Genomic DNA, 12385 nt, shown 5'->3' with positions numbered 1-12385 from the left:
TTGAATGCATTTGTACAGCACAGTTCATCAAAACTTCATCAGTCTCACATCCATGACCACTTTAGAGTCACCAGTTAACAGGGAACACCTGCTGGCACGAGGATAACATACAAATTCCATACAGGCTCACCAAAACTGGACAACAGAAAATCGTAAAAAAATGTCTGGTCTGATGAGATTTCTGCTGATACAACTGGATGCCAGGGTCAGAATTAGGATAAATTACATATAACAATGGATTCATCCTGCCTTGGATTAATCGTTTAGGCTACTGGTGGTGTGGGAGATATTTCTTTGGTACACTTTGGACCATTTAAGCACCACAGCTTACCTCAATCTTTTTGTTATCAAGCCGTTTATGACCACAGTGTGCCCATCTTCTGTTGGCTGCTTCCACCATGCTCAAGTCATCTCCAGTTGGTTTCTTGATCATAGCAATGGCTTCACAAGCACCAGATCTCAAGCCAATAGAGTGCCTTTGAGATGTGTTGGAACAGGTAGGTTCTTATCATGGAAGTGTGAAGCAACTGTGTGGTGCTGTCATGCTACTATGTACCAAACTCGTTGAGGAATAACTTGGGCACCTTGTTAAAACTATGCCATGAAGAATTAAGGCTGCTCTGAAGGTTCATCCTGGATGTTGTTCCAAAAAAGGGATTTGAGAATTGAAACTGTAATAAATGACTATGAATAAATGGCCTAAAATCTGTGAAAAAAACAATATGCTAAACATAACTCTCATGATAATATTAAGTCATGTTGAACCAGAAAGAACATTCCTATCATGGGTAGAAGCTGCAATCAGTTTCTGACAAAGTGACTCTTTCATTTTATTTACTTATCCAGGTAAAAAGTCTCATTGACATAAAAAATGTCTTTTTCAAGAGAGATCTGGCCAAGAGGGCAGAATATATAACACATATAACAACAAAAAGTTTTATAAAGATAACTTAAGTGATTGATAATTTACAAGAACGCAGAGTTGTGAAGATACTTGCAAAATTTTCTTTTTATATACATTCTTCATGAATCCTGTTTATTACAGTATAATATTATACTTTATTTATTTACCAATATAAATAAAGATATTAGACATTTAAAAAACCCCACACAGCAATTCAAAAATTAATTTTTCAGACGATTACTTTTTGACACAACAAGTAGCAAGGTGTACCTAATAAAGTGGCCAGTAAGTGTACACTCACTGTTCAACGCTAGGTGGTGCACTTCTAAAAACAACGAAAGGATATGTTTCCTTGTGGTGAACAGCCCTGTGATGGACTAGAAACCCGTCCGCATTGTGCCACACCTCTTTCACAGTGACATCTGGGATAGGCTCCAGCCCACCCCCACACCCCCCTCCCACAACCCTTAATTGGATGGATGAGCAGATAGGTGGATGGGTGGACGGTGAATCTATTGTTTATACAGCAAAACTTCCTTTACCAGCATGACAGTGCAGAGTGGTGTTGAATGAATGCCTTGTTGTTACACGGAGCCATTATTGTCTTCACAGAATGAAACTGAAAAACTAGAATATAAATAAGTATTATTGAATGGACCCTATAATATGTTGACACACAGTGTGTGCTTGTGAATATCTAGCTTTAAATAGACAAACATACTCCAGATTACTCATAATTATGCAATGGAGCATCAAAAGAGTCATTGTTAGAGGCTTTTATACACAGAGCAAAGTTAATGTTTAAAATGTAGACATATCAGAGGTTAAGTACTGACAATATCAAAAAAATCTAGGAGTGCCCCAGTTTCCAGGCAACAGCTTCTTTATCAAAAACCCCTGAAGCAGTGAACCAAAGGCAGTCTGGCAAAGGAAGAACTGTTTACAGCATGTACCTGTCTGCCTTACCTTACTTTAGGGGGCCATAAAACGCTGCTGTTATCTCTCTCCTGTTACAACCAACTACTACAGTCGCAGCATATCACACTCAAGCTCACACACATGCATTTTAAAAAAATACTAATTCAGAGACAACAAGTGGCAGAAGGTAACTTTTTAAGTCTTAAAGTTGTACCCCTGTTAGCTGAGGAGGAAATTCCATCTCTTATTTTTTTTAACGTGCCCTGCAAACAATACCTGCTTTGCTTGGACGTCACATGATTTGTGGTGTCGTGATGTGTTTCATAGTCACGTACACAAATTCCAACACCACGTACGAGCGCGCACACAAACACACAGAGACACAAAATATCCTTCCTCTTCTGTCATTGTTCCCCTAAATAGGCTTTCAGCTGCGCTCCCCTTACCTGATAAAAGAAGCATGTTGTGACTGTTGTGTGTGACCTCTGCCCCTGTAGTAGCCTATATTTGACATGAGAGCACTTGTAGCCGGCAGCCTCAGTGCAAGTTGGCGCTTGTCCACAGTATGTGTAGTATATATATATATACACCTCTCACGGCACATGTAGCATCAGAGAAACAGAGGAAGGAAATGTTTTTTAAGATGTGCGACATGTGCGTTAATAATTCAACATGTAACTGAAACCAAGCAGAAAATGAACTTCCTGAAAAATAAGCGCAGCCCAGACAGACCAGGAAACAAAACCCACTACTCGTCTGCTTACTTTCTCTTTGTTTAGTGGTTAATAAGTCATAAGACTCATCCTTAAGGACCATCACTGTTTCAGCAGGCTGTGGAAGGGCACGTGGTGCCTTGAAAGGACGGACACTTTCTGGTGTTATCGCTCTTTTATGAGATGCAGTATGGGTGTTAAGAGGATTGTCTGTTATGCTGAAACACAATGGGAGCACTGAATGCCCACTCGGTCATAAAAGGAGCAGATGAGTGGAGATTAGATGGTGAAAAAAACAAAATGGAATCCTAAAAGTTCATCCTAAACAATTCTAAACAGCCGTCTAATGCTGAACTTTAAGTCTGAGCGTCTTGTGCAGCAGATTGTTTACTCAGTTGCTGTGGATTAAAATTGCTCAGATGACAAATGCTTAAAAACCCAAACACACACCTATACAATTGCATGCAAGCTTTGGCAAAGCTTGGCAAACAGTTTAGTTATGAAATCATGTAATATGATCAAAACCTAGACAGTGGCTGCTTGAGGAAATTGAGGGAATCTTCCGTGTCACTGCTGCAAAACGACAGGTGGGTCTAATAACGCCCATAATGGCACCACGCCATGTCCCAAAAAGCTGCTATTGTACCAAGCTGGCATGTTTTTCAGTTATGCTTGAATACAGAGCCACTGACTGTTACTAGTTACACCTGTTCCTTTCATATCCAACTATTTGTGGGGGAGTATTTTTTTTATGACATATTCTTAAGGCTATCCTTTCAGGAAGGATTCACTCATCCAAACAGAGGAAGGGGCTCATGTAGCTGTGTGATAATAAGAAGACCTGTACATTGCTCTTAGTCAGCATCACAGCATTATTTTCACCATACAGAGAAAAAAAACCCCAAATCAACAATTCTTAGTCAAAATATTCCAGCACGTAAATGTTTTTTTTTTTTTTTAAACAGAGTATTATTTCACGCCTGCACACTTTGAAGCTTCGGCTATCATATCTTTAGCTTAGCTTAAAATAAATACAGACATGTCTTCCTGCCCCGTGCTCACAAAGCACTACCATAGGGGCTTGTTTGTTTGACCAACAGCTGCTAAAAGAATGGTACCATGATGCTGGTCACCTCTACATGCTCCATCAGCATGCACCTGGCTCTGTGCTTGTTGGAATTTGGCAAAACTTTTGAAATAAGATGAAATTACCCACATTCAAATTATCTTAAAAGCAACAAGATATAATATATAATATTATATTTATTTTTTATAATATTATACTGTAATATATATATATATATATATATATATATATATATATATATATATATATATATATATATATATATATATATCTCTATCATTGTTTATTTGTTATTTGTTATTATTTTCATAGATATTGAGATTATTAGCCTCTATCTCTATTTACTTTTCTGCTTGAGCATTGTTGGATTTTGTGTATAATGGTCATGTGACACCTGGGAAGCATTGGAATGGAGCTGCAAGGTTAACGGTGGGGATGGAATGGGAAGGGGGGAGGATGGAAAATTGCATACATCACCATTGGGACTCTGTTGCCATCCTTTTTTTCTGTTCTTAATTCATTACACACAGGCCTAAGAGGAGCTTTAAACCCCCCAAATGAATGTTCCTTATATAACCAGTGTGCTGGAAAAAGATAACCAGCTTATGTGAAAGAGGCTGTGTGCAACAGCGATTCGTAGTATCTTAGTAAAGCTTTTAAAAATCCAACAGTGGATTTTGTGGTCCAGCCTGGCTGTCCGGCTAATTTCTTGCTGCCTGTGCAGATCTGCTCCCGTGACCCATTTGCTTGCATCTCTAATTTTATAAATTAGCTAATAGGTTTATTTTTAGCAGTGTGTTTATTTTGGAAAATGTCCCTCATCAGTTAAGAGGGAACTTCCTTTATTTTGATTGCCCTAAATTTCCTATGTTCACTTGAAAAAGTGTAAAGGTGAGTTTTGAACCGTTTTTGGTGTTCTGCCTTTTTAATGAGATATTTTACAGGACGTGTCACAGATAGCATGTGGACATCAGGTGCAAACACATTAGAATAATGAGACTGAATTCCATTCAGCTGCCTTTTAGCCCCGGGGTTCTCGTATTGCTAGTTAAGCTTATTAGTAACACCTGCACCCTTCCTGTTTTGATGAGTTGGCATGTTTGGTGTGAAAAACAGCAGCGTTGATGTCATGAAGCTGCTGTTATAAGAAAAATGCACAAGAGCTTAAAACTAACCATGTGTGGCATCTCTTTTGGCTACATTTAACTTCATAATGGATTTCTAGGTCAAACATACTCTCAGAATTAAATGATGCTTATAGTTTTATAGCAGACAGCACATTTAAATACGTTAGTTTGAATAAAGCACAAAAGCAGCACTGGGACAGAAAATTTTTAAAATAATTTATTATCACTGTACAGTACATTACAAAATAAATCAACATTCTGTGTCTTTTCCATTAAAACACTATCGTACATTCACATCTACAGCAAGAACACGTGGACCACCAACCTTGGTAAAATAAATTCAATGATATATACTTCTGTAATAATATATACTGACAGAGACCCAGAGAAAGATAACATTATCATCCTCGGACTCAAAGGCTGCACGGTCGTCAGTTACCATATTTGCCTATTGTGGTGTGATGTGATGGATGTCCTTGAGAAAGGTCAGTACAGAGCAGGGTGAACCCCACCAGTTGAGCAGAAGCATTTCCGCACACTGAGTGTCAAAGCATCCTAGTTTGTGCAGAAACGATTCTGTTAGACTAATGGGGGGGGAGGGAGCGGAGGCGTGTCGTCAGACTCTCGGGAGAAACCCGGGCTCTTTCACTTTGTGAGGCTCTTCACGATCTCCAGCTCCTCCACGGGCTTCCACTGCTGATTGATGGTGATGAGCTGCAATGAAATGCCAGAAATTTAAAAGAAAAAAAACATGACGAGGCTTCGTCTGACCTATTTATAAGTGTTACACTGAACAGACTTAATGATGTGGCCGCACCGGGGCTGTGCCATTACTTGTGGTAATTTATTTTCTCTCGATGACATTAATGACCGGCGTTAATGATAAAATTCTTTCTTCAATGACTCAGCAGATTGAAGCTGCAGGAGGAGAGTCTGCTTATGTTTTGGTGCTGATAAGAACCGGAAGGCTTATTAGCCAGAATATAAACATTATTAAGTGCTCTGCAATGTTATTACATTACCTTCTGGGGCTTTGACGGGTCCAGCCTCTCCCATGGCTCTGGGTTGCTGGTCTTATTCAAACTATAAACAGTAAATTTAAATGCATTCTTAAGTATTTGTACACAACAGAGTTTAAGCAGCTGTGAAAGTAAGATAGAAGTGCAAATGAATCTAAAAAAAAACATAAGACAAATGCATTATTTTAATAAAGGAGAAAGAGCTTTGTAACACTCACATAACGTCAGGTTTAGTGAGCAGAAAGTAGATCGATGCAGAGGTGGCTCCTGTTGCAGCAAAAGCCATAAACCCTATCAGAGGGATGAGCTACAGCACAAAAAACAATCCAACAAATTAAAACACACAATGCCCCCCCACACAGGATATAACTCAACGCAACAGAGTAATAATAATAATGATGATGATGATCTTACCTCCTTCCTTTTTCTCAACATTTGGAAAAATCCAGACATCTTTCTGATTGGTTTTAAGCACTCAAAGAGGAGTTAAGTGTATTTCCACTCAACTGTGGTTATTCTAAGGCTTCAAGCATCCACTTGCAAAACTGAAGAGGAGCAGTCTCACACGCAGCTATGTTGTGACAGTTTACCTGCTGCTGGGAACTCCTTTTAAGTGCGACACGGTGTGAGCTCATGAGATGGAGGCGGGACAAGAGGTTGTACGAGGTGATAAGCACGTACACAGAGAGAGTTTCCTGTACTGAAATGCACCACTGGAGGTTAACCCATCTATAGATGATGATCAATATATTTTCTAAGTCTGCAGCACCCTCCCATGGCCATGTTGTAAAAGTGAAGGTCAGTAACTGGTGGTTGGGTTTCGAGCCGATCTCAAAAAGGATGTTATTTGAAATGACTAAAAGGGAGAGAGTGTGTCAAATTTTAGAATTTTTTATTTTATTTTAAAACAATATTTGAGTAATGATACAATTTTAAGATCAGTCAAACATTATGTGTGTCATCGGGGAGGAGTTTCATATTTGTGGATCTGCTGTGCAGTCAGAGAGGAGCTCATTTTGCTGAGGGATCGCAGGAAATGCGTGTGTTTGATGTCTGAGGCTTCCATGTTCCCGTCCAGCAATGCCAAAAGAGCAGCCTGAGGAAAAAAACAAAAGCAAAACAAACAGATATTTTCAGTTATTTCAAATCTATCCGCCAAGAAAGGATTTTACATTTTACAAGTCTAAGAATTCATTTCATAAGTTTATGTCACCTCTTTGCAAAGATTTTCCAGGTCAGCTCCAGAGAAAAGCTCGGTCTTTGCTGCGAGATCCTCCAGCCGCACATCGGCACCCACAGGCATACGCTTTGTGCACACCTTCAGGACAGCAAGTCGAGCCTAAATATTAGAAAGTGAGGGTCATTAAACACAGATACGCTGACAGGAGAGGCGCGGTTACTTTATTTTAAATGACCTCTTCATGTTGTAAGTCTTTCTTACAACATTGCTGGTATATGTAATATATTTTGTCCTGTTTTGAGAAGTCCTTTACCTCATGGTCTGGTGGTGGGACATAAATGATGTGATCAAGTCTGCCGGGCCTGAGGAGGGCGCTGTCTAAACAGTCAGGTCTGTTTGTGGCGGCTACAACCATTACATCTTTGTTGCACACTTCCTGGCAGTCCAACTGTCAAACAGTTAAAGCACATAAAGTGTTGATTAAATTATGAACAGATGGATGGATGGTGTGTCACAATGAACTGCAGGATGGTATTATGTCCTCTTTCATAAAGGATGCTCCAGTGTGTCCTCCGCTAAAAGCTGTAATAAAGGAGCGTTTAGCGCATCTTTGTTACTTCCTTTAGTATCTGAATTCAAAAAGCTCTTATTATGACCGCCACACATCTACCTCACTCATTAAGAAACCGACTGATAGTGTTGACTGATCTTCAGGGCAGTTACTTTGGAAAGCTGTAACAGCAAAAACCATTTATACAGAATCAGCTTTACGAGTTTGCCTCAAAATAGGGTTAAAAAAAAAAAAATAAACTTTTAAAAATTCAGCTGTTACAAGCAAATGTGGAAATTTTGGGGGCGATAGGAAAAGGGTAAAGCCAAAGATCAATAGATGTCAACCCCAAACATCTGAAGTCTACCCCTGAAAAAATCTGTGCTATTTTTACATTCACCTGTGTGCCACGAAAGCAAAATGAAACAAAACAAATTGGAAATTCAAGAGAAGAACCAGAAGCTGACCTGCTCAGGTGTGAGACTCTCCTCGACTCCCTCTGCCTGGAAGATCTTCTCCGTCCCTCTCCTCTCATGAGTCTTCAGGCCGATCCCATCCATCTCATTGAGGAGCACAGAGAGAAGACGAGTCTGTACGCTGTTTGGTGTTTGACTGTGTGACCGCGAGCCAATCAGTGAGTCAATCTCATCGAGGAACAGGATGCTTGGAGCGCAGGCCCGGGCCTGATGAAACAGCTGCATGGGGACAGACAGACGCAGGGCTTAGTGGACGAAACACAAGGGAGGACACAATCATTAATGCTCATCTGTTCGAGATTATAAAAAGGAAGAACCTGAGCTAAAGCCTTCTCTGAATCTCCGACGTAGGGAGAGTAGAGGTCAGCGCCACTGACAGACAGGAAGGCACAGTTGGAGGAAGTAGCGGCAGCTTTGACAAGCGTCGTCTTTGCGCATCCCGGAGGCCCGTACAGCAGCACACCTCGAGGTTGACACAGACCTAGACGAACAAAGGCTTCAGGGTGCGCCATCGGCCACTCGATGCTCTTTGACGTGGAGACAATGAGGGAAAACAAACCTCCAGTAATAAGGTTTTTTTCTCCGAATACATAAATGTGCATTTTTGAGCAAAGCCACTCAATTAGCTACCTGTCTTAGTTTGAGTTTGACGTCATCCAGGCCTCCAATTTGCTCCCAGGTCACCGGAGAGAGCTCCGTCCTGCCCATGCTGCTCCTAAGGCAAGAGGGACGCACCGACTTCAAAGCCTCATGAAAGTGCTTCATACTCACCAGCTGCTCCCCTGAACACTGCAGACAGTGACAGAAACAGCAACAGGTTTTTACAGCTGTCATCCACTCAGTCTCCCTATTATTTCCTATGTAATCTTTCACACATCTAAAGAACACATTCACCGTGAGCCTTTTGAGATGAATTTCTAAATGTGATTCTTATTCAGGCTTCAACTTTGACTTTACAATTACAACACAGCTGCACAATTTGCAATAAAGTGAGTCGTTCCTGTAGCAAAAAAGCAAAAACTAGTGTTTTGTTTCGCTGTGACAGGTCGCTGTGGTTACTTTGGAGTCTTCCCGTATAGCGTGCATGGCGGCCTCCCGGCACAGGGCACTGAGGTCTGCTCCCACGTAGCCTGTAGTTGTTTGTGCAAGCGCTGTCAGGTTCACACTGGGACACACAGGCATCCTCTCACACAGGACAGACAAGATGGCCTTTCTCTGCTGCAAGGTTGGAGCTCCGATTATAATCTGTGGGAAAGGCGAACACTCAGAGACTAACGACTCACGTACACATATCTGCACCAACTCACCGACCTGGACATTTATTTTATATAAAAGTAAAAAAGGTACATCTTGCCTTATAATCAGAAAAAACAAACAAAAAAAACCCAGCTGAAACCAATTGAAGAATTACAAACGTCATCAAATGTCATCTTTCTCAAGAAAAATTAAAAACACTGGATCCGTGACAGTGAGCGGACACGCACCTCTCTGTCAAATCTTCCTGGCCGGCGCAGTGCTGGGTCTAAGCTGTCGGGCCGGTTGGTGGCTCCGACGATGAGGAAGCGGTCAGACTGATTCATCCCGTCCATGAGTGTGAGAAGCTGAGCAACCAGCCGGTTCTCCGGTGCCGACGAGCTGGTTCTCCTCGGACACAGAGAGTCCAGCTCGTCTAAGAACAGCACACAGGGACCCTCATCTGCTGCCGATCGAGCACGCTCGAACACGGCCCGCAGCGTCTCCTCGCTCTCACCCGGCCGAGCCCCCACCACCTGAAATTATTGTTCAGAATTACTGGTAATGCATTTACATGCAAAATGCTTCGTGTATTACGAGGAACATTAGACGGCATCAACATTATGATGAGGTGTGATTAGTATCGTCTTTTTTACCTCTGGCCCTCTGACCACCACCAAGCTGGCTCCCACCTCACCCACCACTTGGCGGACCAGCAAGGTTTTGCCTACACCTGGAGGCCCCACCAGAAGCACCCCTCTGGGACAGGATACACCGAGAGAGCTCAGTGTGCTTGGATAGAGAAGTGGCAGCTTCAGCATCTCTCTAAGTGATGCAGACACCTAAAATGTTGTAAAAAAACAAACAAACAAACAAACAAACAAACCAAACAAACAATCAAAAAGCCCACACACATTAGGTGCTGTACAGTGGGAAAGAAAATGCTGTAAGGTGTCATTTAAATTGATTCACCTCCTCCAGCCCCCCCAGCTGCACCGTGTGCCGCTCCTGCAGCTGACTCCTGTAATGTCGGAGTGTCTGGACGCCAGCAATCTCAACAGCAGTCTTCGAGGTGATGAATCCAGCACTATCCGACTCTGGACTTATGCTTTCAATAACAACATATTTGATCTCTGTGTCGAAATCCTCCAGGTTTATTAAAAACCCATCATGGACACAAACACCTTTCAGCGTGTCTTTTACGAGCTCATGAACAAGGCGATGCGGTGTGCGTTTCCTGAAATCGACACTCTGGACTATCACGGTTATCCTGACGCCTTTCAGTTTGGAGCAGACCACAGGTGTGAGCTGAGCGGGGTCCAGGCTCAGGTGCGAGGGGAGCTCAGAGAGAAGACTGGGGGAGAAACATTTCAGGTCCATCTGCAGGAAGCCCTCTGCCAAGTCAGCCCGGGGCCAGGCAGTGCACAGGCAGCTTCCTCCGGAGACAGACACCAGCAGAGGGGAGCCCAGGTGCACACCCAGCGCCGACATCATGCCCGGACCAAGCCTGCATCTCTGAGAGCCCCGGTCTGATGGATCCACGGAAAGCAGCCTCAGAGGCTCCATACTCCACCTGATGGGGAAATAGAGACAGACACGCACGTAACGTTAGTGAAGCAGAGAGACGAAGCAGAAACTCAGAGGCAGCATAAAACTTCACCGAGGCTACATGCTACATGCTAGCCGTTAGAGCTTCTTTTAGCGGCGCTAAATGGACAAAACTCTGATTAAGATGGGTCTAAGCCAAAGAGGTTTAAGTACCGGAAACGGCTGAAACCAGCCGACAGCAGCCAAACAATCAGAAATAAAATGGGTGATAATACCAACTATATACTACACAGAACATATCAACTCCTACTTTACTGTTTACAAAATCCATGTGGCATTAAAATAACAGGGCCAACCAAAACAGCCTCCTGCGTGAGGTGACGCTAATCTTCCGCGTCTATACTTTACTATGTAAAAGTCTTCTGCTAGGAAATACAGTATATAAGACAAAGACAGTTTTTAAAATTTTCGTGAACATAAAAGTCAATATTTGGAATGTTTAGGAATCTTTATTCTTCAACACAGTCTGAACTATCTTAGTCAGGTTTTCTTGTGATTTCTTTACGTAGTCTTCAGGAATAGTTCCCCAGGCTTCTAGACAGACATTCAAAGCTCTTCTTTGGATGTTGGCTGCCTTTTGTTCTGCACACTGCTTCAATAATTTAGAGGTCCAAGCAACTGAATGGTCACATGAAACTCTCACGTCCTGTGTGAGGCCTTTGCTGTTTCCCCCCGTTTCTTAAGGACATTATTTTTTAGATATAATTTGTCTGCTGCATTTGTTTTTTTGTTCTTTTTAGGCCTGTCACTTCTTCTGTTGTTCTCCACTTGTCGATCTAATTTTATGCCTGTCAAACTTGTTATCTTTGGCTTTAATTCATAAATTCAACCGAACAAATGAGAACAAATGATGTGTTTTGTGACAGGCTGCTGGTCTAAACTCTCCAAAGAAAAGATTTGAAATCGGTTCTTTGCTAAATTGTCTGTAATGTGTAGGCACAACGCTGGTTCATCTCTTGAGTAAGGTGCCTTTTTATGCTTTTTCTTTTCTTTTTTTGCCTTTTTATGTTTGAATGATTCATAAGTCAGAGTTAGGTTAGCTTAACAAAAAACACTTCTCTGAAAATGGTCAGGTTTAAGGATTGGAATGAAAATAAGTGAAAAAGAATTTGCCATAAACAACAATCATTAGAAAACTATGGATAAGATACTTTAAAAACCCTACCTGCTAAAAATGACCTATTATTGTGTGAATAAATGTTTGGCTACATGTTTTGTACTGAGTTTATTCCTCAAATATCAAGTAAACATTAAAAAAGAATAATATAATATAATATAATATAATATAATATAATATAATAATGATTTTATTCCCGTAATTACCATTATTATTAATTGTTCCTATCTATCTATCTATCTATCTATCTATCTATCTATCTATCTATCTATCTATCTATCTATCTATCTATCTATCTATAATGCAATAATGGGATTTTATGTAAATATAAATGTAAATACAAATTTATAAACCGATAAGATTGCATTATCACGTGACAGGGACTAACAAAGAGAGGGAGCAGTAATAGTTTTTGCCGTCCAACCATTTACAGGTGGGACAGCGTTCTCTGAC

At 41.3% G+C, this 12385-nt stretch overlaps 2 protein-coding genes across 3 annotated transcripts; both read right to left on the bottom strand.

Annotated features, from left to right (window-relative positions):
• Positions 1 to 4951: 4951 nt before the first annotated feature.
• On the bottom strand, positions 4952 to 6402 carry coxfa4l3 (cytochrome c oxidase associated subunit FA4L3). Its single transcript, XM_004543507.4, has 4 exons — positions 6183 to 6402; positions 5987 to 6075; positions 5772 to 5832; positions 4952 to 5463 (listed from the first exon to the last, which is right to left on the bottom strand). Exons 1-4 carry the CDS (start codon positions 6219 to 6221, stop codon positions 5395 to 5397), a joined length of 258 nt encoding a protein of 85 aa, XP_004543564.1. The 5' UTR covers positions 6222 to 6402; the 3' UTR covers positions 4952 to 5394.
• A 241-nt stretch (positions 6403 to 6643) lies between these two features.
• Positions 6644 to 11125, bottom strand: afg2b (AAA ATPase AFG2B). 2 transcript variants are annotated; one of them, XM_004543508.5, is made up of 11 exons: positions 10969 to 11125; positions 10180 to 10780; positions 9864 to 10049; positions 9459 to 9743; positions 9034 to 9219; positions 8605 to 8763; positions 8292 to 8501; positions 7966 to 8193; positions 7262 to 7396; positions 6982 to 7107; positions 6644 to 6864 (listed from the first exon to the last, which is right to left on the bottom strand). In XM_004543508.5, exons 2-11 carry the CDS (start codon positions 10771 to 10773, stop codon positions 6727 to 6729), a joined length of 2247 nt encoding a protein of 748 aa, XP_004543565.2. In that variant the 5' UTR covers positions 10774 to 10780; positions 10969 to 11125; the 3' UTR covers positions 6644 to 6726. The 2 variants fall into 2 exon arrangements, with proteins under 2 accessions (XP_004543565.2, XP_004543566.2); XM_004543509.6 differs by lacking the exon at positions 10969 to 11125 and having other exon boundaries at positions 10180 to 10861.
• Positions 11126 to 12385: the final 1260 nt, after the last annotated feature.

This window comes from Maylandia zebra, linkage group LG1 (genome assembly GCF_041146795.1).
Source record: "Maylandia zebra isolate NMK-2024a linkage group LG1, Mzebra_GT3a, whole genome shotgun sequence".
In the NCBI taxonomy this organism is placed as follows: Eukaryota; Metazoa; Chordata; class Actinopteri; order Cichliformes; family Cichlidae; genus Maylandia; species Maylandia zebra.
Note: the sequence above shows the minus strand (reverse complement) of the source record. Positions and strands in the feature narration are given on the sequence as shown.